General features: G+C 41.5%; 1 protein-coding gene across 1 annotated transcript in view; it reads left to right on the forward strand.

The window, feature by feature from the left end:
- LOC131944749 (E3 ubiquitin-protein ligase TRIM9) overlaps nucleotides 1-27,073 on the forward strand; it is a 198,590-nt gene that overhangs the window by 85,355 nt on the left and 86,162 nt on the right. Inside the window, exon 6 of the mRNA XM_059305552.1 lies at nucleotides 14,482-14,621. Coding sequence (XP_059161535.1) covers nucleotides 14,482-14,621 — 140 coding nt within the window. The remainder of the gene's footprint in view (nucleotides 1-14,481; nucleotides 14,622-27,073) is intronic.

Consider the following 27,073-nt stretch of genomic DNA (forward strand, 5'->3'; position numbering starts at 1 on the left):
GCCCGACATGCACAACCCTGCATGTATTTTACAATCTTCCCGCACGATTTCCATCACGTCTATGATGGATCTAATTTCTCCTCTGTTGCCGGTCAACACGGTTTCTATCTAACTACTCTATTGACCCCTCTCTACTCCCCCACCCCCTAACACCCACCCCCGCGACCCCTGTATTCAAACCCTCGATCTACAGCTCAATCTTTGCTTACTGTAGCGACACACACGCCCAGCGGCTGGCTCGTCTATTACTGCTGTATTGATTTCTGTATGTATACTCCCCCCCCCACCCTCCCCCACCCCCGGGCCCAATGTTTTCATCTTGCTCTCGAGGATTAGCGAGATCCCATCGTATCCCCATCGTAGCCCCATCGCACCCCCCTCACACTGTTATTCCAAGCTTTCTATCAACTTGTCTATCGCTGCCAAAGCCCCTCGGCATATTTTTGTCGTTTTTTTTACAACCAAAAGAAAAATAACAAAAATATCCAACTGCTGTATACACACTTGATATTTCACATTTATCTCAGCTAAATTGCGTACCCAGCCCGGTGTTATCCCTTCAATCACCCCATCTCTCTATATCACTGTTAGATATTCCTACGATAATCACCCGTAGATTTGCCAGTCATGGTTTGGGGTTGTTTTTGTTGATATCTATTGAGATAGAACTGGGGCAGGAGATATTTCTCTCTGGAGGTGGACAGGGGATAGAGAGAGAGAGAGAGAGAGAGAGAGAGAGAGAGAGAGAGAAAGAAAGAGAGGAAACATTTCTCTCGGAAGGTGGACGTGGATAGAAAGAAAGGGGCGTGAAATGGTGAGGTTGATAGTGACTCTAGCGTCACCTAACTGAGGCTCCAATCATAGTGATGCCCAATCTTTTATAGTGAGACCCAAGTTATGGTAGTGAGACCAACGTTATGGTAGTGAGTGAGACCCATGTTATGGTAGTGAGACCCATGTTAGTGTTTGTATTTTCCTCCGATCAACTGCGACCAAACCTTATGAAACAAGGTCTATTCTTAAAATCTACAAATTGCACTGAGCTAAAAAAATTTTTTTTAAAAATCATCCCCACTCCCACTGTCAAATTATTTTTTAAAATTTAAAACCCGAAATGGTCATCTCGAAATAATTAACTTTAGCCTTGAGAAGGGAAAAAATTAAATTAAAAAGCAAATACAATATTGTAAAAATCTTGGAAAAAATTAATGAAAGCTACTGTATCAGCCAAAAAATTGTTAATATCGAACAGTTTTATCTCAGAAAAAAAAAAAACTCATCTTCTGAAATCTAATTATAAAACCTCGCGTACAACTTTCTTCGAACTTTAATCATCGAGCCATCAAAGACAGTCTATAAATAAACTTATCTCAAATATTATTTTTACCCACACCACCAAACTCCGGCCGTCATCAAAGAATAATTCCAGAGTACCCATCTTACGGTCTGCCGGCTCCGCGGGTACATTTTAACCGGCAACCACGGCGCCCGACGCCGGCAGGGGACTTAACTCCGGCCTACTCAATCATCGCGAGCCCCGGATTTAAAAAAAAAAAGACGAATTTAAAAGGTGAACAAACTACGGCGAAATCCCCCGACGCCATTGTTTCTACCATTATCACGTGGTTCTGGTGTGAGGGTGAGGGGGTTACGTCCCGTGGAGAGCAACCTTAAGCCGTTATAGACGGACTGTGATGCTAAGGTTTTTTTTTTTTTTTTTTTTTTTTTTTTCATGGCTGATGTCTTTAACACTCTAGGATAGAGCACAGTTTTTGTGTTAGTAGTATATGGATTTTTTTTTTTTGCCGGCTGTTCTAATCCTAGTACACGGTTTTTTCCGGTTGCTCTTATCGTGAGAGCTGGAGATGATGAATCGCTGACTGGTACAGGGTTAGAGACGAGGGGGCTTTCCACGCCTCATTGGTCACGGCTCTGTCTTCGTGACGTCAAGACTTTTCCGCTTGACTGGAACCGTCACGCCAGCCTGGCGGGGTGAGAGATAACAGGGGTGGTGTAAGTCACGTGACTAGCTCTTGTTCTAGTGTAAAGTCACATGACTGTTAAGTCAGATGATCATCTCTTGTTCTAATGTTAAGTCACATGACTATCTCTTGTTCTAGTTTTAAGTCACATGACTGTAAAGTCACATGACTGTAAAATCAGATGATCATCTCTTGTTCTAGTGTAAAGTCACATGACTATCTCTTGTTCTAGTGGAACGTTAAGTCACATGACTGTCATACTAATTGGTGTATGCAGCAAACAGCTGAGTCAGCACACTGAATTTTATTGTCTTGCTTAGGTCGCTTCTGACCTCTACGACTCCAGGCCAGGTCTAGGAACCTGAAAATATTGCAACACAAGTCATTCTCTGTATCAGACATGTGGACCAACTGGTAGCTCTAGCCCACAAAGAATGAGGATAGGAATCAGTTTTAAAAGACGAGTAAACTTTTGGGCACCGCTACTTTCTTGTAGTCCATTGGGCACCTATATCATTGGACGCTATATCCCTATCGGTTAAGCTAAGACTTTGAACGGCCGCACGCGTCCACCCACCGCCGACAACACCTTACCTATGTTGGCACTGTGCACCTGAACAATAACAGGAAGTAGTTTACCAAACTTTACCGAACGATAACCGACAACCTGTTCCACAGGTCACTGACCTTTGTGTATCATATCTACAATCCACCACCGGAACCAGTTTATCTGGTGTTTAACATCAGATCTCCACCCCCTCCCCACCCCCACCCCCCATTCTAAAAACACCAGAGCGTTTAGAGCCTAGCTTCAGTTGCTCGTGTAGATTGCAGGTATCAGCTGTTTTGTTTCACGTGATGTTAATTAACATTCTTTGGCTTGTGTTCGATGTTTAGGTTCAATACACTCGAACACGTTCTATTTTTGCCGAATTGTTAATGAGCAATTTGTAACCGGTTTTAATCAATCAATACAAAACTGTATCATCACATAGCGAATAAGCTTTACAGTTTGCTAAAAAAAAAGTAAACATTTTAGAGATATTTTTGGCATTAGTCTGTTAGTCTCTATTAGCTTATTAGCTCCAATCCCTACTAAATAACCTCGAATGTTTTATAAGCCCCAGTTTGTTAGAATTGAGAACCCCTGACATTAACTACATGTTAAACCCGTAACGACGCGAGACAGGTGTTTCACATAACTCAAAAACCCCGAATCAGGCATTAAAAAAAATGTGGAATCCCCCAAAACCCGAGGTTTACGTCTTCTACAAGTGGCCTGAGATTTCCTAATTAAATGGGCAGGTGGGGGTCAGGCTGAAGGTAAACTCAAATATATTTTTTTACCTGCGAACTTGGTCGGGGCCAAATTGAATAATGATGCAAATTGGATTAGTGCCAATTACCTGCGAAAATAAAACAACCATTTAACTTAGTTGCCGTCTTTACCAAGCAGTAAAATTTTATTTGTGTGTATATATATATATATATATATATATATATATATATATATATATATATATATATATATATATATATATATATATATATATATATATATATAATGATATACATATATAAACATGTACTTCCTTACCCCATTAGAATGGCAATGTTCCATTGAGTCGTGTTCAATTACCAACAAGTAATCACCGAATTATGTCATAGCACTATTGTAAGTCTTCTGTTGTTAAAAGTCTTTGTTGTAGTGTGCAAGGGGGGAAATAAGGGGCGGCGACTCCTAGACACTGGAAGGTCTTCTGGAAACAGTTAAAAAACAAAACAAGGCAACGTTGTGTGAATGAGTTCAACTTTGGCGGCTTCCGATGTCAAGAGAGTCTGGAACTATGTGAATAGGCCGAGAGGAATGGGGGTAACTGGGAGTAGTTGGAGGCTAGCTGGTTAAGTGAGCTAACGGGGGGGGGGGGGCAGTGTTGGGAGGTGTCTTGTTATCGAGGTGTGTTGTTATCGAGGTGTGTTGTTATCGAGGTGTGTTGTTATCGAGGTGTGTTGTTATCGAGGTGTGTTGTTATCGAGGTGTGTTGTTATCGAGGTGTGTTGTCATCGAGGTGTGTTGTCATTGAGGTGTGTTGTCATTGAGGTGTGTTGTTATCGAGGTGTGTTGTTATCGAGGTGTGTTGTTATCGAGGTGTGTTGTTATCGAGGTGTGTTGTTATCGAAGTGTGTTGTTATGTCTGTCTTTGAGATTTCCATTGCCGCCGTTACCATTGAGCAAGGCCAAACTTCCTTCAACACTAGGCAGCCCATAAATAAAATGACACAACCCAGACCATTGCAATAAAGAAGAACATTGTATTATAATAAACTGTGCAAAAACCCACAACAAAACTGTAGACAACAATTTTTTCACCTCCACAAATGTGCCGTGTTCTGTACAGCATGAGATCTTCACTTTCCCAAGTTTGAACTGGATGTTTGCAAACAGAGTAACAATCGATTAGATAACTGACGGTGTTGTCTACCTTTGTACCGAGGCGACCCTACAGATCATCTCCCCTGATTTGTTGATCAGGGATGTCAGCCAGCGCGTCAATCTCCATGACAACACAGACATGCCACCAGCAATTGACCTGTCACTGACAACACAGACATGCCACCAGCTAGTGACGTGTCACTGCCAACACAGACATGCCACCAGCTAGTGACGTGTCACTGACAACACAGACATGCCACCAGCAATTGACGTGTCACTGACAACACATACAATGTGAAAACATGGCCATGTTTCACCGGAAGTGTTTTTTTTTCTGATGCTGATACGGAAAGCCATATACTACTCTTACAAAAAGCCATACAACTTTCTTAGGAAAAAGAAAAGCCATAGCTCACACTTAAGTTTGACAGCTTCCTGGTGAGTCGACTCACGATGTGTGAGGCTGAGACAGGAACGTGCTACGTCACGATCACCTGGTGTTTTAGGAAACACTAGAAGCGTCACGAACATTGGTGACGTCACGAACATTATTGACGTCACGAACATTGGTGGCGTCACCACCACTAGTCTCTAAAATTAAAACACATTTTGACGCCTACAATTACTACAAATATAATGACCACTACTCCGACTCTTAGAAACACGCTGACGCCTATCCAAGCACAACCACTAGTCTGACTCTAAGACGCATGCTGACGCCAATCCACAGTGGACCGGTCAATCCAATCCACTCGATGTCAACTTGACCTTCTGTCAGGTCCCAAACCAGGTTTGGGAATATTTTTTTTTAGCTTCGTCAGCGCTTTCTGTTTAACTTGAACAGAAGGGCATAGGATGGAGGGGATGGGGGGCATGTCAGCACCATCTGTCCAATAATGTCGGCACCTCACTCCTACCCCCCACCCCCACCCACATAAAAACTTAAAATGTTACGCAAGCTTTGCCGCTAAACATCAGGATAATGGCCCGGCGAATTTTTTTTTTCTATTGACATTCGCCCGGCCTGGGTTCGCCATTTTTGTGTGTATCATAAGATAGCTACATGTGTTTGCTGGGAGCGTCTGGTGTGGGGTGGGGGGGGGGGCAGGTGAAGGCGTGTCATGTCTGTGTGGGGGGGGGGGGGGTATTTTTGTCTTGTGTGGTGTGGGGTTCTATAACTTGGAGGGTCGATGGGGTGATCCCAAAAACGTTGTGTGTTGAAGGGATCAGGACATTTCTAGCGCTAATGGAGGTCTGCTATATAAGTACGGTGGCAAATAGAATTATTTAAATGGAAGTTCTAAAACTGATCTGCAAGCATTTCGTGGATACCTCAACTTTACTCAAGTGATTCCAGTACTGTAAGCATTTCGTGGATACCCTAACTGTACTAAAGTGGTATCAGTACTGTAAGCATTTCATGGATACCCTAACTGTACTAAAGTGGTATCAGTACTGTAAGCATTTCACAGATACCCTAACTGTACTAAAGTGGTATCAGTACTGTAAGCATTTCATGGATACCCTAACTGTACTAAAGTAGTATCAGTACTGTAAGCATTTCATGGATACCCTAACTGTACTAAAGTGGTATCAGTACTGCAAGCATTTCATGGATACCCTAACTGTACTAAAGTGGTATCAGTACTGCAAGCATTTCATGGATACCCTAACTTTACTAAAGTGGTATCAGTATTGCAAGCATTTCATGGATACCCTGACTTTACTAAAGTGATATCCAGTACTGCAAGTATTGATCTTATTCTCTTAGAGCACTGAAAGGATCCCAGATTTGCAAGCATTGAATTGAGTATTAAAACAATCCCACTGAATGGATCCCCAAACTGAAGTACTGAAGGAACCCGTATCTGCAAAAATGTGAAGGGATCATAAAACTGCAACTTGGTGTGTAGGTGTGTATGGGGGTGAGGGTGGGGGGGGGGGGGGGGAGTCCGTAAGTGCAAGTTCTGCACGCAGCCCATCCCACCAGCTTGGAGTTAAAATTTCAAGTCTGAATAAAGCTGAGAGTAAATACAAGAAAACATCAACGAAACTGATTTCCTCTGACACTTACCACCCCACCCTCCCCCCACCACTCCCCCACCCCTCCCACCCCCTGTCACATCCAGACCGGAGCTGATTGCAAATCTATTCGCCTATTAACCCTCTCACAAGTCGACGTGGGAGGTGTTCGTTTATTTTCGTGCATTTACGTTAATTTGTTTTATTTTCACTGGCAGTAAGGAATGCCCTACCGCTGGGTGGGAGCAGGGGGGGGGGGGGAGAGCCAATTTTTACAGATCCCGTACAGTTTGATTATGGGGTTTAAATCGTGGGACGTAAATCGAAATGTTTGGTACACTTCAACGTTGTTTCATTGTTTAGAAGTTAATTAGTCTAGGATTGTGTGTATGTGGGGGGGGGGGGGGGAATTTAAATAACAACCCACCCCCTCAAATTTTAAAGGACCCAGTACGTTGCTTGACGACTATATCCTGCAACTGCAATAAATAAATTCAGGCCTTGAAAACAGGTCAGACTAGCATAGTATTAAGTAGCTAGCCTGCGGTCACATTAGGACTAGGCTACCCAGGCAACTTCACCCCACCTACCCCCCCCAACCCCCACCCTCATAAAAACTCTGCTCCAACTGTCCCCAGGGGTAACTCATACGATAGACGCAGGCTTGGGGATAATGCTTGGAGCCTGCCTCACCCTCACCTGCTTGTAGACTTCCCATGAATGAGATCTGAGTATTCGAATTTGTATTTTAAATGTCCCTGTCCACGTGAATATGTTCGGATTTTAAATTCACTTCTATGTAAAATTGATTGAGTGCTGTTTCCGTATACTTTTAACTCTTATAAAAAAAACGATGACGTCATTTCCGTTTAACCAGGTGTTACAGCCAGGGGCAATTACCGCCCTTGTGTGGCTGTTAAACCACAGCAGTGAAGCTACACAATTACCGCCCTTGTGTGGCTGTTAAACCACAGCAGTGAAGCTACACAATTACCGCCCTTGTGTGGCTGTTAAACCACAGCAGTGAAGCTACACAATTACCGCCCTTGTGTAGCTGTTAAACCACAGCAGTGAAGCTACACAATTACCGCCCTTGTGTAGCTGTTAAACCACAGCAGTGAAGCTACACAATTACCGCCCTTGTGTAGCTGTTAAACCACAGCAGTGAAGCTACACAAACAGCGATAACTGTGGCTAACCACAGCAGTGAAGGTACACAACGGAGAAATAGTCATTAGAGAATATGGGCGTTTCGTGTTTAGAGATGTATGTGTTCATGTGCATTCTTGTCTTAAATCTCGTGAATAAATAACGTGACAGTTGGGAGACCTGACGTGATCCAACAATTCCCCGTGACACTTTCGTCACGTGTAATATCGGTATAAATATGATCACATGATACAGTTGGTTATAAATATGATCACGTGATACAGTTCGGTATAAATATGATCACGTGGTACAGTTGGGTATCAATATTTCCGCTGGCGCTGGGTCTGTGTTACAAGTGGCGCCCTATGCGGCTACTGTGTGGATTGTGTTTTCGGCGCCCCGACCCCCCGGGGACAATAACAAACATAGCTACGGCTGTAGGTAAAGGCCGGCGTTGTTTTACGTGGCGCGGGGGAGGGGGGGGGGGTCGTCCATCAGTTGATTCATGCCGGCTAGAGCTGGTCTAAATGTCACGTGATGGATTCCTTGAGTTGTTTGGCTTATGGGGGGGGGGGGGGGTAAGATAGATTGGCCATTGATAAAACAGTAGTTTGACTATTTGGTGGTAGTGAATGAAAGACATTTATAGATAACATGCATTCTAAATATATATATATATATATATATATATATATATATATATATATATATATATATATATATATATATATATATATATATATATATATATATGGTCCACACATCTTTTGACTACCTTGCAACTATTTTTTTTTAGTAGGTAGAAAGTAGACTACCTTGCAACTATCCATAAATAAACTCTCCGTTTCTCCGTTGCAGACTTCTCCCTTCTATTATACAAACTTTAAAAAAATCCGAAACGGATATTTCAATGGTTTATCTTCTGATTATGATATCAAGCATGTGTAATTGAAACCATGTTGTTGTTTCTACCTAATGGCTTAAACAGAAGACAGTGAAAAAATTAGCAGAAGTCAGCATCTTAACCCACCGTTGGTTGGTCAGCTTGGATTAATTAATTAATCAAACTCAGCGACTTTTGATGATTATTGCTGGAGTTGTACGCTCCCTGCGTGCCCCGTATTCGCGGCGAAGTTCAGAACTGACGTCACGATGGTTACCATCTGTCCCATCAGTTTGACGTCACGATGGGTACCATCTCACACACGCGTCACTATGGAAACCATCTGTCTCAACACTTGCTGGGGCTCCAGATTGATGGTATAACGAGACTCATCTGGACAAGGTTAAATGGATGAGTTGGATTTTTTTTTCTTCTTGGTAAAAAAATTGTTTCGTCTTTATTTTCTGTTCTACGTTTGTGATGATGATTGTGTGTTAAGGACTGTGTGGGATGGCTGTTTGGGAATGATTGTATGGGGAAGATTTTGTGGGGATGATTGTATGTAGAGGATTGTGTGGGGGGATGATTATATGGGAAAGATTGTGTGGGGATGATTGTATGGGAAAGATTGTGTGGGGATGTTTGTGTGATGGTGATTGTGTGGGGATGTTTGTGTGATGGTGATTGTGTGATGATGATTGTGGGACAGTGGTTGTGTGGCGGTGGTTGTAGCAAGATGGTGTAGTTTGAGAGTGTGTGAACACAAGCTTGGGGGATCCTCACAATTTGGTCCACCCAACAACACGTTTGACCACCCCTGTGGCCAATTGAGTTGTTTGAGAACACCTACCTCAATTTCTTGAACCCGATCTTCAACGCAGGCCGGGCCTCTATACGACAGTGAGTCGTTGGTTAAAAGGCCCCGTACCTCTATATTAATACAGTGAGTGGTTGGTTAATAGGCCCCTTGCGTCTGCTATACAGTAGGTCGTTGGTTAATAGAGTCCTTCCTGGTGTAATAAAGTGGGTTCCGTCGTTGATAGGTCCCGCCCCTGTTTAATACAGTAGGCAGCTCCACTGATACGTACCACACCGCGAGTGACACCATTATCACGTGCACACACTACTCACGCTCGCTCCTCTTGTTTATCTTACTGACACTCCCGCTCATCATCTAATGGACCCCAAAGGCTTGCTCGTCTGCTGGTCGTCTGCTGGTCCCGACCAGCGAGCAAACACGACCATTTTACAACATCCACCATTTCAGCATAACCCGCCGTTTTTGTGGGGTTTAATACAGTGCTATCTCGACATAGGTCAAACGAAACGAGTATCGGATTTTCCCGGAAATATCAAAGGTTTTGCCTCGAGAGGATTTTTTTCTTCGAGTCTCCACCCTCGGGGTTTAATGACGTTTAGGGGAGGACGTGGCCCGGGGGTAGGATCGTATGGCAGGGCCCGGGTGAGGCTCAGTTTGTCGTGCTCTCAGAAGTGACAGTCTTTAACTAATCCCATTTTTTTAATGTCGTATACATAAATACTGCAGAACGCACCAACGAACAAATTAAAAAAAAATTTTTTTAACCATGAATAGTATTTTCAGCAGTCGAAAAAGAATTTCTATTGAACGCGATTTTCAGTATTGAATAAAAAAAAATCTTTTTTTTTTTCTTCGCTTTTTTTAGATTTGTCCCCAAAAAAGTGTGATACACCCCACACCCCCCACCACAACGCCCCAAACGTGTAAAGGAAAACCTGTTTGCATAATCGATTTATGTTGTCAATTTTCATTTCCCCCTACACCGGAATCGATTCTTTACATCGTTGCGTCACTCAAAGCTCGCACCTAACGTTATTTTGGTGGTAAAATATGGACCGGGTAGAAAGGACACGAACATTTTATTTTTTTTCTTCCCTCCCTTTTATTTTATTTTGGTGCCCGATTGCTTGTACATTTAGTCAGATGTTTTCCAGTAATGGATTCTGGGATTTCAAGCTTCAAATGCGGGGTCTAGAATAATCCGCCTGGTAAAGTTGCATGCGACCTTGAACTTATTCAAGGCTGATCTCGTTTTCGTGGTTTTTTTCTCTTAAAAAATACCAGTATCTTATTTTTGTATTCCATTATGGACTCTAAAATAGAAAGAAAAAAAACTTAATCCACTCAGAGGAAACGATTTTCTAGACTGGGTTGAATACACAATTAGATATTTATAGAAAAAAGGTCAACGATGCTATTTTTTTTTAAAGTTGTTTTGACGTTGAAGTCAAAATCTTGTGTAAGCACATCTTAAACTGACCTTTATTTTATACGATACAGAAATTTGTTAAACAATTTTTTTTTTGCAAAAAAAAAAAATCGTGTATGGGTAAGATTCGCATTGATCTTGATATCTCTACCTGACGACACCTGACTTCACCAACACCAAACATTGTACGTAACACCGTCAACCACCAACATCAAACATTGTACGTAACACCGTCAACCACCAACATCAAACATTGTACATAACACCGTCAACCACCAACATCAAACATTGTACGTAACACCGTCAACCACCAACATCAAACATTGTACGTAACACCGTCAACCACCAACATCAAACATTGTACGTAACACCGTCAACCACCAACATCAAACATTGTACGTAACACCGTCAACCACCAACATCAAACATTGTACGTAACACCGTCAACCACCAACATCAAACATTGTACGTAACACCGTCAACCACCAACATCAAATATTGTACGTAACACCGTCAACCACTAACATCAAAGAGACATTTCCTTTTAAGCCTGAGTGTGAGATACCAAAATCTGAAATGACGAACACACGAGCCATTATAAGATTCTACGTGGTTGCTGTGTTCCAGTTCACGCGATCACGACTTTAAATTCAAATCAACACACACGTTTTACCAGACACCATCCCCGTCTCTCCCCCACCCTCTACAGCAGCTTACCCCACTATACACTTACGTGCCTACTGTACGCGAGGTTTGCCATTATGAACGTAGTTTTGTCAGTTTCAGGAGGAAATGCTAGAACTTATCAGAGAGAGAGAGAGAGGGGGGGGGGGGGTTAGAGAGAGGTAGGGTGAGGGACTGAGAGAGGAACAGAGGGGGTGATATTCTATCTGTATGTCGTCAATCTGCTCCGTAATGAAACAACAACAGTTAAACTGTTCATCGGTTCTCGCCCTTTGTTCGCATTATCCCCCTTTCTTCCCGGTTCAGTATTTCATTTTAATTAAACCATTAATAATCCCCTACCCTACCCTAACCCTAATCGCCATTCTCCACTTAATAAAACTCTGGTTTATTATTCTTTACAACACTCGACTTTTATGATGCCAGATTTTGCTAACACCCTTTGACAATGCCCATAAAACTTCGCATCAATTTTCTTCCCTTGACTTACGACTTTGAGCCATAAGTACTGTCTATACTTGGCATCTAACGTTTATGGTTTAACGAGGGACGAAAAACCAACACGACATATTTTCTTTGATTGGGGCAAATATTCCCATCAACATAGCAGCCAAAATAAGCAGGGGATGGCCTAGTCTTCATGTTCAGTAATGAAGAACTCAATGAAAACGGCAAGGGAATTAATTTCGAAGACGCGCACAAGGGGAGATTATCCCAGTAGTAAACGAACCAGATCAGCGCAGGCGCGACCACCCAGACTGTATGCACCAAGTTTAACTTTGTTTAACGTGTTTTTTTTTTCTCAACTGTTTTTTTTTTGTCAGATATTAATGAAATTCATCCACTCCTCCGTGAAATATTTCTAAATTTGTCTTTACAATCTAATTCTGTTTTCTTATTGATCTATGCTGTTTAACTTTTGCCTTTTTGTAAATCTTTTGTAAATCTCGAGTTGAATTATCTGACGTTTTGCTTTTCTCTCTCTTTACTCAGATGGTATTATAGGTAAGTTGGTTTCCCCCTCACCCATTGTGTTTTTTTTTTGATGTTGTGAAAACCCGTTACCTCAGCTTGATATTTTTGTTTCGGTTTTCGTGCCTGATATATTTTTAAACATCTTGGTTGCTAATTTTTTGTTGTAAAAATTCGATTTAGTTTCGTTAAAACGTGTTTATTTTTATTTTTTATTTGGTTTCTCGCGCTGGCGCATGCGTGAATGGAGACTATCGTGACCTAATTTACGTGACCTAATTGTCGTGTACTTTTTTTTTTTGTCAACAAACATTTGTATGTTTAAAGCCGTAAGCATGTTCTCTGTCACTGACATATAAAAAAAAACACTCTAAAAATAGATATCACGTGATTGTCAATGCCTTGAAATTTTTGTCATGCTCAAGTGTTATTATTGTGTTACCATAACTTGCTTTTTGTTATTGTTTACTGTAATTCAAACACGCCTGACCTGTATGATAACATCACATCCAATTCTTAAGTACTATTCACATGAAACTGATTGTTCGGTGTTATAGTTAGTCATATTTTCCTTCTAAAAGCATCGTTTCTTGTTCTTGTTTGACCTACCCATATGTCTTCACGCTCTAGTTATTTCAGATTAAACATTGTTTATGCTCTAATCATTAATTAAGATTCGTTAATGAAATGTGAATTACTTACAAACCACAAAGTAATGCATTCCCCCATCCCCCACCCCACCTATTCATATACCATATTCACTCCGTTCAGGAGTTTCTTCATGTTTCAACAAATGTATTATGTTTTGTTTTTTAATTTAAAGATTTTTTTTTTGTGTCAAACAATTAAATACTTAAAACTAATTAGCGCACGAATTATCATGTTGCATCGTGAAACTTAACGCCGACAGGAACTCTCTAAAAAAAAAGGATGTGTAATGGTGAACCTTTACATCTGAATACATAAATAGATTTTTTATAATTGGTTTTGATCTTTGTTTACCCCCCCCCCCTCCACCTAAACACAGTGCACACAGTGTGAAGCACTGTACGCAACAGATGCGAGCCAAGTAAATAACAAAACTCTCCAATTAAAATGTTTACCGGGTACCACAGCTTTAGAACTAAAGATAAATCTGGCTGAAATTGTAGTCTACTCGCCAACAGATGAGTATGTGAGTTCAAGGGCAGCGCTCATTAGTTCAGGAGTTTAAGGGGAAAGTATCACCCAATGTAAAAGTGACCAAAGAATATACAAAAAAAAATTATTGCACATACACACATGCATTTTTTACCCTAGTAGTTATAATCAAGGAGCTATAAAACGGCACATAAAAGAAAGTCAATGTATGATGCAAAAAAAAATAAATAAATAATTTGACCCAAAAAATTGTAATAAGAAATCTAGGACTGCAGTTTTCTAGCATTTTGGCCCTTCCTGCTGAAAATACGTAAGGAGATCATGAGATGCATATCAAGGTAACCTACGCCTGGAACTAGCAGATTTTTATTGTGACAACATTTGTTTATTTTACAATTTTTGAGAGCCAAACATGGGGACGGCGTGGCCTAGCGGTAGAGAGCTAGACTGTTAACCCGAGAGTCACGAGTTCGAATAAGTGGAACGTCCCTAACTCACGTTATATTCCGTGTCTATTAATCAATCACACAATTTAACCCGCTTCAAGATGCTGTCTTTCATATGGTCTCGAGTTCGAATCCGGGTTCAGAAAGAAGAGCGACTCGTGTTTGGGTACAAATGGAAAAAGACAATAATTTCCAAAAAAAATGTATAAGAAACTATTTTTTTTAAATACTTTTTTTTAGTGACGTAAAGTTTGAAAAACAGGACTTTATGATGCTTTAAGTTTCAAGATAAAACTTTACCCTTTCGTTAGATGAATAAAGTAAAAATAACTTTACTCTGTTTTTGAGATAAATAAAGTAAAGAAGTAAAGATAAATTTGATCTTGTATTTTAACGTTAAATCTTGACTCTGCACATCAAGACGTTAAAAACTTGACCATATATTTTGTGGTTAAAAAAACTTGCCCCTATATCTTGTGATTTAAAAAAAAAGCCTGACCGTGTACTTTACTACCCCCAGCCCCGGGCTCGCCTGTGATCATCCCCGAGGAGTGTTCGTGTGAAAACAACAGCGTGACCATTGCCTGGGCCCCCCAGATGGGCAGCGTGGTGGAGGCCTACACGCTTGAACTGGATGACGGGAACGGTGGAGATTTTAGGGTAAGCTCCTTCACACTGTCTGTCTGTCTGTGTGATTGTGTGTCTGTGTGTCTGTGTGTCTGTGTCTGTCTGTCTGTCTGTCTGTCTGTCTGTCTGTCTGTCTGTCTGTCTGTCTGTCTGTCTGTCTGTCTGTCTGTCTGTCTGTCTGTCTGTCTGTCTGTCTGTCTGTCTGTCTGTCTGTCTGTCTGTCTGTCTGTCTGTCTGTCTGTCTGTCTGTCTGTCTGTCTGTCTGTCTGTCTGCGTGTGTGTGCTTTTGTTTGTGTGTATGTGTGTATGGTTGGGTGAGTTCACCATCTCTGTTTTTGTGGGGTACTGTTGTGGCAGGGTAAGTTCCATGTCAATGTGTGAGTGTGTGTGAGAGAGTTTGTGTGATTGTGTGTGTGTGGTGCAGCTTAAGGCTGCTGTCACTGACGGTATGCTAGAGTAAGTTCCCCTTGGTAAATTGGAATTGATACTTTGAGTTCCCTGTGAGTTCCTTGTTAGTTCCATGTTAGTTCCCTGTTAGTTCCCTGTTAGTTCCTTGTGAGTTCCTTGTTAGTTCCCTGTTAGTTCCCTATGGGCCCCCTGTTAGTTCCATGTGAGTTCCCTGTTAGTTCCTATTAGTTGTACATAGCTCGGTTTAACTGAATATGACTAAGGAGACTAACCTGGTTCTGGATCATTATAGTGCAAAGATTAGGATTAGTGAGGAAAAAATTAACAGTTTATTGATTCAAAAGTTAGATTTAGTGAGAGAAGTTAGAAGATGACTTATTTAAAGGTCAGTTTTAGTAAAATGAAGCACTATCGAAACGTTTTCACTTGACTGATATAATTGAGAGACAAATCTTGGTTAACTTGACGTTAGGAGACCTGGACCACGGTCAATAAATCAGAGGTTGACATGTCAAGATAACGGTCAACATTTAGAGAAGGTTGACAGTCTCGTGCATGTAGGAGATTTTCACCCACATGAGGGTGCATTTGTGTGGGGTGTGGGGTTACGTAATAAACAACATTTCCGGTGTAAGAATATTCTAGAACCAATAGTGCTAACGGTAGTGTTAAAAATATTTTTTTCTCTAGACCTACGGGAGTCGTTTTTTTTTTTTAAGGGCAGGTTAAACCCCCCCCCAAAATACAAATTTAAGTCAGAAATGTTGATTTTTGAAAATCTATTGTTTCTGAAACTACATTCAATTCTGAACATTTTTGTATAATCATTTTGCAAAATTTTTTATTGCTAGTATTTTTTATATTTTTTTAATTAATGAGACTAATGACGTAATTCACCTATATTAAGCAACATTAAGCAACATAAAAATTAAAAACTAACTAAAATAGATGTTCTTATTGCTGAGTAAGAGGCTCCAGATGCAATTTATGTAACTGGGAGGTTTTAAAAATGACTTATTTGGTATAGTTTTCGCTTTTTCTCGTTTTTTTCAAATTTAGTATATTTTTCACTATTTAGCGTTTTTCTCAAAATGTTACTTTTCAACAAAATTGTACCAGTCAAATCACTATAACTCAAAAACTAATTGAGATATTTAGCTGAAATTTTGCACACATGTTTACTAAACACTGCTTGTAAAGTTGAACTAAAAGAATTTCTATATCTTTGAAACTTCTCATTTTATAAAAAAAAAGCTAAGTCTACTCCCTACTTTTTGGAAAAATTTTAGGTCTCACTTTTAAAAAATTTGGCTAAAATCCATTTTTTATTATTTTCTAATTCTTTTAGTTCATCTTTTTTGTAATTGCGTATATTACACTATATTAAAGATTTGTGTTATTCTGACAAACAGAAGCTGTGTTATTTTGATTTCAATGAGGGCTAATTTTGAGCTATTTTACCCTAAAAATGACACTTTTTAGAAAATATTTTCTCAAAACCATAACTTTTTAGTGATTTTTTTGCATTTTTTTCATATACTATGCTAGTTACAACTTCCTTATCACTCAAAAAAGTCCTAACACCTAAATTTCAATTTGGGGGTTTAACCTGCCCTTAAATCTTTGTAACACAAATTTTACATTCCGTTCGTGTTTTTTTTTACACCGGATCTGAAAGAGAAATAAACAAATTTAAAGTAAAATCCTCGGGAAAAATACCCAAACTTTTAACAAGTTAAAAAACCCACAACTAATCTATGGATGCAAATCAGTGGAGCAGGGGAATCCCCTTAGGGTTAGTGATTTCTGTGATGTAGTCAACGGAAGTTCTAAGACTTTTTTGTTGGAAGACTTTTTTGTTGTAAGACTTTTTTATTGTAAGACTTTTTTGTTATAAAACTTTTTTGTTGTAAGCATTTTTTGGTGTAAGACTTTTTTGTTGTAAGAATTTTTCCTTTTTTTTGGCTGGTTTAAGACTTTAGTTGGATGGTGTGGCGGTCAAGTTGTAAAACTTTTGTTGAATGTTACCTCATTAAGCCACCCAATTCTCCTTCTGATAACCTATGTAACACAAAGCCTCAGTTGTTGTTTTTTTTTTTTTTTAAAGAAGAAAAACTTAATTTGTTTTGTTTTTTTGCTAATTAGAGAACATTCTGACTCCCCCGAGTTCACTCATCAAAATACAAGAAATTCCAGTCTACACAATTCACACGAACAGCCATAAAACGAGGCGCGCAAAACAAAAGTTGTTAAGGCACAATGTGACAGCGCCACCTGTAGAATTAGCGCACAACAAAAAACATACAGACTTGTAGATAAGAAGGGGAACAACAGCAGAAACAGGGGGAACAACAACAGAAACAGGGGGAACAACAGCAGAAACAGGGGGAACAACAGCAGAAACAGGGGAAACAACAGCAGAAACAGGGGGAACAACAGCAAAAACAGGGAGGACAACAGCAGAAACAGGAGGAACAACAGCAGAAACAGGGGGAACAACAGCAGAAACAGGGGGAACAACAGCAGAAACAGGGCGAACAACAGCAGAAACAGGGGGAACAACAGCAAAAACAGGGGGAACAACAGCACAACAGCAGAAACAGGGGGAACAACAACAGAAACAGGGGGAACAACAGCAGAAACAGGGGGAACAACAGCAGAAACAGGGGGAACAACAGCAAAAACAGGGAGGACAACAGCAGAAACAGGAGAAACAACAGCAGAAACAGGGGGAACAACAGCAGAAACAGGGGGAACAACAGCAGAAACAGGGCGAACAACAGCAGAAACAGGGGGAACAACAGCAAAAACAGGGGGAACAACAGCACAACAGCAGAAACAGGGGGAACAACAGCAGAAACAGGGGGAATAATAGTTGTAACAGGGGGAACAATAGCAGAAACAGTGGGAACAACAGCAGAAATAGGGGGAACAACAGCAGAAACAGGGGGAACAACAGCAGAAATAGGGGGAACAACAGCAGAAACAGGGGGAACAACAGCAGAAACAGGGGGAACAACAGCAGAAACAGGGGGAATAATAGATGTAACAGGGGGAACAATAGCAGAAACAGGGGGAACAATAGCAGAAATAGGGGGAACAACAGCAGAAACAGGAGGAACAACAGCAGAAACAGGGGGAACAACAGCAGAAACAGGGGGAACAACAGCAGAAACAGGGGGAACAACAGCAGAAACAGGGGGAACAACAGCAGAAACAGGGGGAACAACAGCAGAAACAGTGGGAACAACAGAAAAAACAGAGGGAACAACATCTGAAACAGGGGGAACAACAGCAGAAACAGGGGGAATAATAGTTGTAACAGGGGGAATAACAGCAGAAACGGGGCAATAATAGTTGTAACAGGGGGAACAACAGCAGAAACAGGGGGAATAATAGTTGTAACAGGGGGAAAAACAGCAGAAACAGGGGGAATAACAGCAGAAACGGGGAATAATAGTTGTAACAGGGGGAGCAATTGCTACAGCAGGGCGAACGAGCGCTGTACCCGTGGAATAACCGTTACAACATGGGTGAAGGGAGGGGGTAGCTGCACTGTTTTAATTAACACCTCCGCTCCGCGTCTGTTGTTTTAAATAACTCACGGCAATTGTTAAAGAAAACAGACAATTTCAAACTACAGACCAGAGCAGATAGCTTATCTATTTCTGTCAAGGTTTGACTGGAAACTTTTTTCTCAAACATTTTGTTCTCCTAAGTTTTTGTTGTTTAAACTACGTTTTGGTTGTTTTTATGAGGCGTTTTTTAAAAACACATTTTGATAACACTCTAGCGCATTGTAGACTAGGCCTACATGCTTATTTTAACAACTGTTTTCTTTTTTGTACACATTTTTTTTCTCCAAATATTCCTTACATTATTTAGATCTAATATTACATTGCAGGTGCTTAGTATTTTAAGGTCGTTTTTTCCGTATTTTTTTCTTCTGCTGTTGTTGATATGAAGGGTAAAAGCAGTTATGGCGTTTTATATTGCGCAACCGTTTTAAAAAACATCGATTAGAATCTAGTTCAGTTTTGACCTAATAGACAAAAAGGTTGGCTCTAATTAAAGTAATTAGCTGATGGCGTACAGCGCGAGGAATGAACGGACATTGGTGCTGATGTGGTCTCCATACTGGTAGTGACCAACGGCATACGAGATTGGTGCTGATGTAGTCTCATCCTGGTGGTGACCAACGGTACACCAGTAACGTTACATTCATCAGCTTCGACTTCTAGCTTTTAATTATACTGTTGGACTGAGTTTTCTCCCACACAAGTATTACGTGTCAACTTGTTGTGCGCCATATAGGCCGTTGACTCAGATTTCAGCCTGTTTTTTTTTTTGGACTGGCTTCCATCTAATAACAAACTACAAGGCAGCAGTTGTTTGATATTGGAGTTTTCTATCCTAGATGGGTTGCTGCCTCCAACTATCGAGCCTCATCTACCCGTGCCCTGGTTTCGAACTCGGGACTTTTAGGTTTAGTGATTGAGCTTTACTGATCCGACCTTGCCGACAATCAATAGTGATTGATTTCTTTTTTAAAAAAGTGTTAAATGCACATTTTTGCGCACTTTTTGAACTGAGTCTATACGGGTCACGTGTGTAGATCTCCATCAATCGGCTTAGACTGATCGATCTAAAAATAACTACCGGAAAATATAAAAACTCGGCACAATGCCAACCTATGCCGCTCTCGCCTCGGCGGAGTAAAAAAAAAAAACAATATCACAATCTAAACAGGAAGTGACGATTTAATGCTCGTGGGAAACACGATACGGTGGCGCGTGACGCCGCGTGAAACTTGTGAACCTGACGTCACGCCGGCCTTGACGAAGGTGTGAGTCTACAAAACAAAGATTAGCAGCCTTGTCTTATAGCAGCGGGGGTGTTTAGTCAACACGGTGCATAAAAGGAACAAACAAATTTTTTATTCCACAAAAAAAAAAACAAAAAAAAAACAAAAAAAAAAAAAACGCAGGCTGATTCTCCAGCCGGCGCCATTAATTACAATGGCCCAACCCTACACGCGCCGCTGTTATTAAAAAACAAGGAGTCATAACTGCAGCCCTCTAGTGCGCATGCGCCGCGTCTGATGCGGTAATTACTTTATTCCTTCACAAGTCTTCGCACATTTGCCTTTTTTTGTTACACCATTGGTCACGTGTTCCCCGTTAACTCTGACCGTCTAGTCTGATCCTTTTTGTATCCCATAATCCGGTGAGCTTTAATGCTTCCATTTCCGGTGGGGGGGGGGGGGGGGCGGGCTATAGAAAACCGGCATACATGTGCAGTCGTCTGCAACGTCATGAGCTTTTAAGTACCTAATTATAAATCCACCGTGGCTGCTTACAAAGTGGGTTGTACAAAGGACCAGCGTGAAGCTGATTATATTGTTACACCAACAAAAGTTCAAAAGGTGTACAAATTCCTTAAAAGTTCCAGGTTTATATTCATGCATGGAATATCCCCCCCCCCCCCCCCCCCCCGCCCCTACTGTAACTGAGATCTGTTTATTTTAGAACATTTTTTTAAAACTCTCATAACCATTTAAAGTTCTAACCTTGGGCTGATTTAGTTTCTGGTTTGTCTTAACCTTGCAGCGACATTGACCTTCGACCCCCCCCCCCCCCTCCAAGTTTTTCCCACACCGCGTGAATCACACCTTACGTTTGACACCACCCAACGATTGATCTCTGCGCATGCGCACTGCGTGGCCCCCCATTTATTTATTTTTTTGGCCTCCTGGACATGCGCGCCTAATTGCCGTCAGTCGAGACAAGGTAAGATGGCGGCGTCAAGAGACAAGAGAACCAAAACCAATAGCCGAGTCGAAACTTTTAGATCCCTTGTGCCCCACGTCCCCTCTCAGACCATGTTTTTAGCCCAGCCAATCAAAGCTTTGAGATTCTGAGTTTCATTAGAGCTTCACTCACGCCACATCTGGTCACGGGGGTTTTAAAAAAAAATCTGGCCAGCCGAGGTAAATACGTAACCATAGTAACCTTGTACTCTAATTGAACGCTTGGATTTTTAAATTTATTTTTGTATTTAAACGAAACATTATTTAGATGGACGTCCTAGCTAGCTAGTTATATTATCTGTATGTGTGTGTGTGTGGGGGGGGGGGGGGGGGTACCGTTGTTAAGGGGGTTCATTTTGGGGGTGGGGGAGGAGGGGGGGGGGTGAAAGAACTAGTAATTGAGATGTTTGAGATGTGTCCTGATAAATTATGCAAATCTTTTAAAGAACGTTTGACACGAAACCTGCTCCGGGGTCAGCAGCATTATAAAGCTTTCATTGTAATTATGCTAATGACCCATTAGGCAAATTATGACGGACGCCTTGTTTATCTTCGTTGCTTTTTTGTGTGGAATTCATTCAACTTTGACACAAGAATTCGTTACATAAACAGATTTTTTTGAGACGAACTTATTGGAAGGCGAGGACAAAGGAAATAATCCAGTAGGAAATCTAAGTTCTAATCTGGGGCTAAGGCTAGCGGCCCGCATAGGCAGGGAATGGGTTGGGATCGGTTACGTCATGGTGCCGACGAGGTGATGTTTAGCTAAATTAATTAGCTCGTGCTGGCGTGCACCAAATCATACCCTCACCCCCCCCCCCCTCACCGCTCAGCCTTTGTCGGCTTCGATAAGGTTTAGGGTTAGGTGTCGTTCATTAATGACGTCACGATAGTTTAGACAATTCTTATACCACCCCCCCCCCCCCCCACCCACAAATCTCATCACCTCACATATCGTGACAAAATTTATACATCGTCCATTGTGACGTTACAGTAGCGTCTACCCACCCTTCAAATAACCATGACCCTGAAGTCAATTTTTTTAAAAACCCAAACCATCGCAGGTGTAGTGACATTAGTTACGGTACAGCTCATTGGTCATGTGATAGCTAGAGTTTAGGTTAAGGCCATCGCTAGTCCTGGTTTTAGGATGGTTAAAGAGCTTTATATATATATATATATATATATATATATATATATATATATATATATATATATATATATATATATATATATATATATATATGTACAATCTTGCCTGACCGTCTCAAGGGTATGGCATATATTTGCATATCCTGTAATATCAGCTTACAAAAGGAAACAAAAGAGAGCCTATATACAGCACTCGATGGTCCATCCATCACCAGATCTCCCCCCATCTAACGTGAAAGGGAAGTGAACGAGAAACCTGCGAGCCGGTTCCCTGCCAGCCGGACCCTGCCAGCCGGTCCCTGCACGCTATGTATTGAGCATCTATCATCCCGGACTGTTTACATTAGAAAAACCGATGCCGGTTGTCTAAGCCTGGATGTTGAGAATCTTGTATCCCCCCCCCCCCTTATGTTAAAATATTAAAAATAAAAATTAAGTCGTTACAAAATTTACCGAGGCGTGTAATATTCTATTTAATACCAATTAACCCATATTAAAAAAAATAATTTCCCCGTATTTTTATGTATTAACTAATGCCAAAGCATACAGATTTCTCTCCCTTGCCTTCTATACACCTCATGTTATTTCTTTCGTCCATTTTTTTTTTGTTTCAATTTTTTATCACTCCCGAAATCCTGCCTGATGAAATTTTTTTTTATCGAAATATGGAAATCAGATTTTATTGATCAGGTTCGATGGGGAACATGCCCTTTCAGCAGAAAATCTCGTCTGCCGATGTGAGAGCAGACCAGAGTTAGGGATCTTGAATGTTTCTAGCCCCTGCCTCCTTCCTCTCTTCATCTGCTAGACAAGAGAAGATAAACAGAGAAGTTTTTATTTAGAGTTACCTCGCATGATTATAAGAATATAGCTATATATATAACGTGTTTTTATGTAACTTCCTTGGATTATTTTGGAGAAATTATTTGGCTCAATAATCCATACATCCATAAGATTCCGTAAGGTGTATTTATAAATCCATTTATTATACAGTAATTACATCATTTTAATGGCGGCTGACCGAACCAGCTTACGTTCAAGTAGTTTAATCAACAACGTAGATTCTCCAGCTAATAATGTTTGTACTTGGGAATCTAGGCTTCATATCTCAGCATGGGACATTCTCAAGTGCTGGGTTTTTTGTTCAAATTTACTTCCATTTCTTTCGTCTAGTTTTTTTATTCGCGACAATGTTTACCGTATACTGTGACAGAGAACTGCACCGCCCCTCGGGAAGCGAACTGGCCCCATACAAAAGCCCACTCCAGTGTGATACCTACTCGGCCAGGTACTAACGCATTCATCTCTCAGTCGTTGAGACAAACATTCAAGGGCGACAACCCGTTCACTCGCGCCGGTTTAATGGCCACTAAAATCACGGGAGAAATGAATTGCATTCCTCACAATAAACAGATAGATAGGGGGTAATGTTTTATTGGGTTAACTTTTTTTATAATCTCGAAGACAAGTAACAAGAGGGAATACTTTTCTTCAAGAGTATTTTGAAATATAAAAAAGGGTCTTAGGTTTCTTTTATCTATTCTATTTGCAAACGTATGGAACGTTCTATGGAACGTTACACATACACACAGAGAATATATATATATATATATATGTAACGAGCGAACAGTTACCCTGCCCGACAACGCCAATTGTAACGAGTTGAACCACTCATGCTACACAACATCGACTACAGTAGAAAGACTCGAAGATGCAGGTTCGCTATTGATCCTTTTATTACATGAATCAAGAAATGCTTCAATATAACACAAGGAATCAACAGGAATGTTTCACAATAATAGTCTGAATCAACTGACCCATAACAGTCCTCACTAGGCTTCATATAACTGAATCCACATGTCTATTGTCCTTCTTAACACAATATAACCAACTTGATATGTCACACAGACTGACTGATCTAAAGCGAGCGATGAAGAGGGAAGAGAACGAGTTCCGCCGTCCCCTCCTATTTATCTCTTGTATCCGTACTCGTCTTTGTACTTGTATTCCTCCGTAATCGATACTTGTACTCGATGTCTCCGACCACTAGTTGCGCAGTTCTACGTACAGTCCGTGAAATAACATCTGCATCCTATCAATCAAAGTTGACAGGCTGTCTGAATCCCCTCGTACCGTTTCCCAAAATAGCACGCGTTGGCTTTGAGATCGTCATCAGTCCGATCCAATAAGCCACCTGCTATGTTGCGTCAGACTGTAATACTGCGTCTCGGCTTATCGTTCGTTATCAGATTTGTAACTAGTGGCTAGGCCTACCCTAGTCACATCCACCCCTGCCTTTTTTTGTGTGTTTTCAACCACAAACAACGCCTGGCAGGTGCACTCCTCCAAAGTCAATCGCACAATCGTAGAAAAAAAATTTTATTATTCCACTCACTGTCCACGACGTCCCATTCGTATACGATTGACAGTTATACCTATTTCACATATCAACTGTGTCTACATCATCTTCCTGAGACACAAAACAGTTCTAGAATTCACATCCACCCTTTTCGTTTGGTGCCTTCACCAGTTCACTTTTATAGCTTTTTGAACCGTCTGTTCTCATACCAGCGCGACCATGAAAGACTTGATGGTTGCTGACAAAAAATTTCGTCTTCCTTCTGTTCCTCAAACTTCTCCGCGGACCACTTATCTGATGGTCTACTGTCTCTCTGCTTCTGGAAGGAACGGGATCCTCTTTGTTGCCGTTATCCTCCACTTGTGTATCGCGGTTGTTCTGTTGATGGTGATATGGTTCCGGGATGGGTATGTGAATTTCCGTTATAGTTTCCGGTTCCCTAATTGTCTTGGATTTCCTTGTGTGTAACTGCTCTTCTTGCCTATTCCAATATTTCTTTAATTGAGCAATATTCGCCCACCGATCCGGTTTGGCGTGATCGATGGGTCTTATCTTAAAGGGGCCACCTGCTACTCTAGGCATCTCCACGACTTGCCATATCTCCTGTCCCCAGAGGTCGTGGATCTTATTTCTGCCTAACGGGTGGCTACGCAGTAATACCCTGTCATTCAGTTTGAGTGGCGGGTCCTTTGTCTGTACCGGCGGTTCCCTTCGCCGTGCTTCATGTTCTAGTCTTTCCTGTACTACCCTGTACATTTCTCTAATTCTTCTCATGTGTTCATTCACATATTCCAGTGCGGTGTATGAGCCAGTCATACTCTCCCTTTTTCCTAGGAACAAATCAAGAGGGAGTCGAGCCTCCCGTCCGAACAGCAACATGTATGGCGCAAAGCCGGTTGTGGCATGGGGTGTGCAGTTGTATAGATATACCAACTCTGGGAGAAAATCAGGCCAACGTTTTTTCTGTTCAGGTTCTAGCGTACGCAGCAAATCATGCATGCTGCGGTTGAACCGTTCACACTGTCCGTTTCCTTTCGGATTAAATGTGGTTGTTCTAGATTTGTTGATCCCGTAGTGGCTGCACAGTTGGTTAATTACTTCTGACTCGAAAGCCCTTCCTTGGTCAGAGTGTAATTGTCTTGGTATGCCATATTTGATGAACCAATGTTCTATTAAGACCTTTGCCACTGTTTTGGCAGTCTGATCTCGCGTGGGCACCGCCACCGTCCATTTGGTGAATACATCAGTCATTACCAACACATGTTCCGTCCCATCCGATGATTGCTCCAACGACGTAAAGTCCATAGCCACAATCTCTAGTGGTTTTGTCGCTAGTAGGTGTCCTGATGGCTGTCTCAATTTGACAACTGGCATTTTCGCATGCTGACACCTCACACAAGCCTCACAATGGCGTTTGACCTCCATTTCCATATTGGGCCAGTAACACCTCCGTCGTAATATCTTGTGCGTCCTGTCCTGACCCTGGTGTCCTGCCCTGTCATGTGCCAACCTTAGCACTTCTTCTCGTAACTGTCCAGGCACCACCACCTGGTGTATTGTCCCATCAATTTGGTCATGAATTCTCCGCATGAGAACACCATCCTCTATACTGAGACGGTCCCACTGACTCAGTATTTTCTTTGTTTCTCGACCAAATTGTTCTCTTTCCCTTCTTCCTGGGAATTTTTGTTCCTGGACGTGTTTCAACAGCGGCTGTAAGCCACTATCCGTTCTCTGGGCATCTCTTATCTTTTTGTGATTAAGGCAATTAAAATCACTACTGTCCATATGTTCGGGCTCTGTGGATATGTGCTCCACCCCGGTCTGCCCGTTTTGCATCACTTGTACCCCATGAGGGATATCTGTTGACGCTCTGACCTCACATATTCCTGTCAGCGTTTCTTCCTCATCGCCCGGTCTCTCGTAAGGATTCCTTGATAAGGCGTCCGCATTGACATTGGACCGCCCCGGGCGATGTTTTCTCTCTAGGTCAACGAGTGCCAATTCTGCTGCCCATCGCTGTTCGATGGATCCCAGCCTTGCTGTACTTTGAAGTTCTTTTTCAATATCGGATAATTTCTCTTCAAGTCTTGTTTGAGACTCTTTCATTTCTTCTAGTTTGCCAACACTGTTCTGTTGTCTACTATTTTTATTTACTTCTTCCGATAACAGACACTCTAAAGATGAACATTTCTCCTGTGCTTTTAATTTGCATGACCTTTCCCTATCCAGTTTCCTGGTTAGACTTTGAATTCCTTTATTAAGTCTACCAATTTTCTTCTTATCATCATTTTTCTCTACCAACGAATTGTTCACTTGAAACTTTTCAACATCCCAGTTCATTTCACAGTTCATTTTTTCCATTAGTTGTGTTTTGCCTTTCTTTTTCTCCTTACTGTGTTTCTTTGTCATTTTGTTTACTAAGTCATTACCTCGCCGCTCTGTAGCCTTGACCTGCCGTACAGAGGGCGATCGTTTCACCGGACAGTACCGTGCCATATGTCCGGGTTGTGAACAGGACAAGCAAATTGGTCGACCGTCGGCCGTCCATTGGAGTGATGGCTTGGCAGGACGCGGCCGTCCAACCCGTCTCTGTTTTGTCCCGTTTTTGCCCTGATTCTCAGCTGTTGACCTGCTCTCTAACCTCTCCAATCGTTGGTCAACCTTATCTAGGTGGGCCAACAGTTGAGCCATCATGGTCTCCATCGTGTCGGCCCCTGTGGGTGGGGATTGTCTCTGTTCAGGCACCGAGACTTT

This window comes from Physella acuta, unplaced genomic scaffold (assembly GCF_028476545.2).
Source record: "Physella acuta isolate Inbredline_101_S28 unplaced genomic scaffold, ASM2847654v3 ptg000507l, whole genome shotgun sequence".
Classification (NCBI taxonomy): Eukaryota; Metazoa; Mollusca; class Gastropoda; family Physidae; genus Physella; species Physella acuta.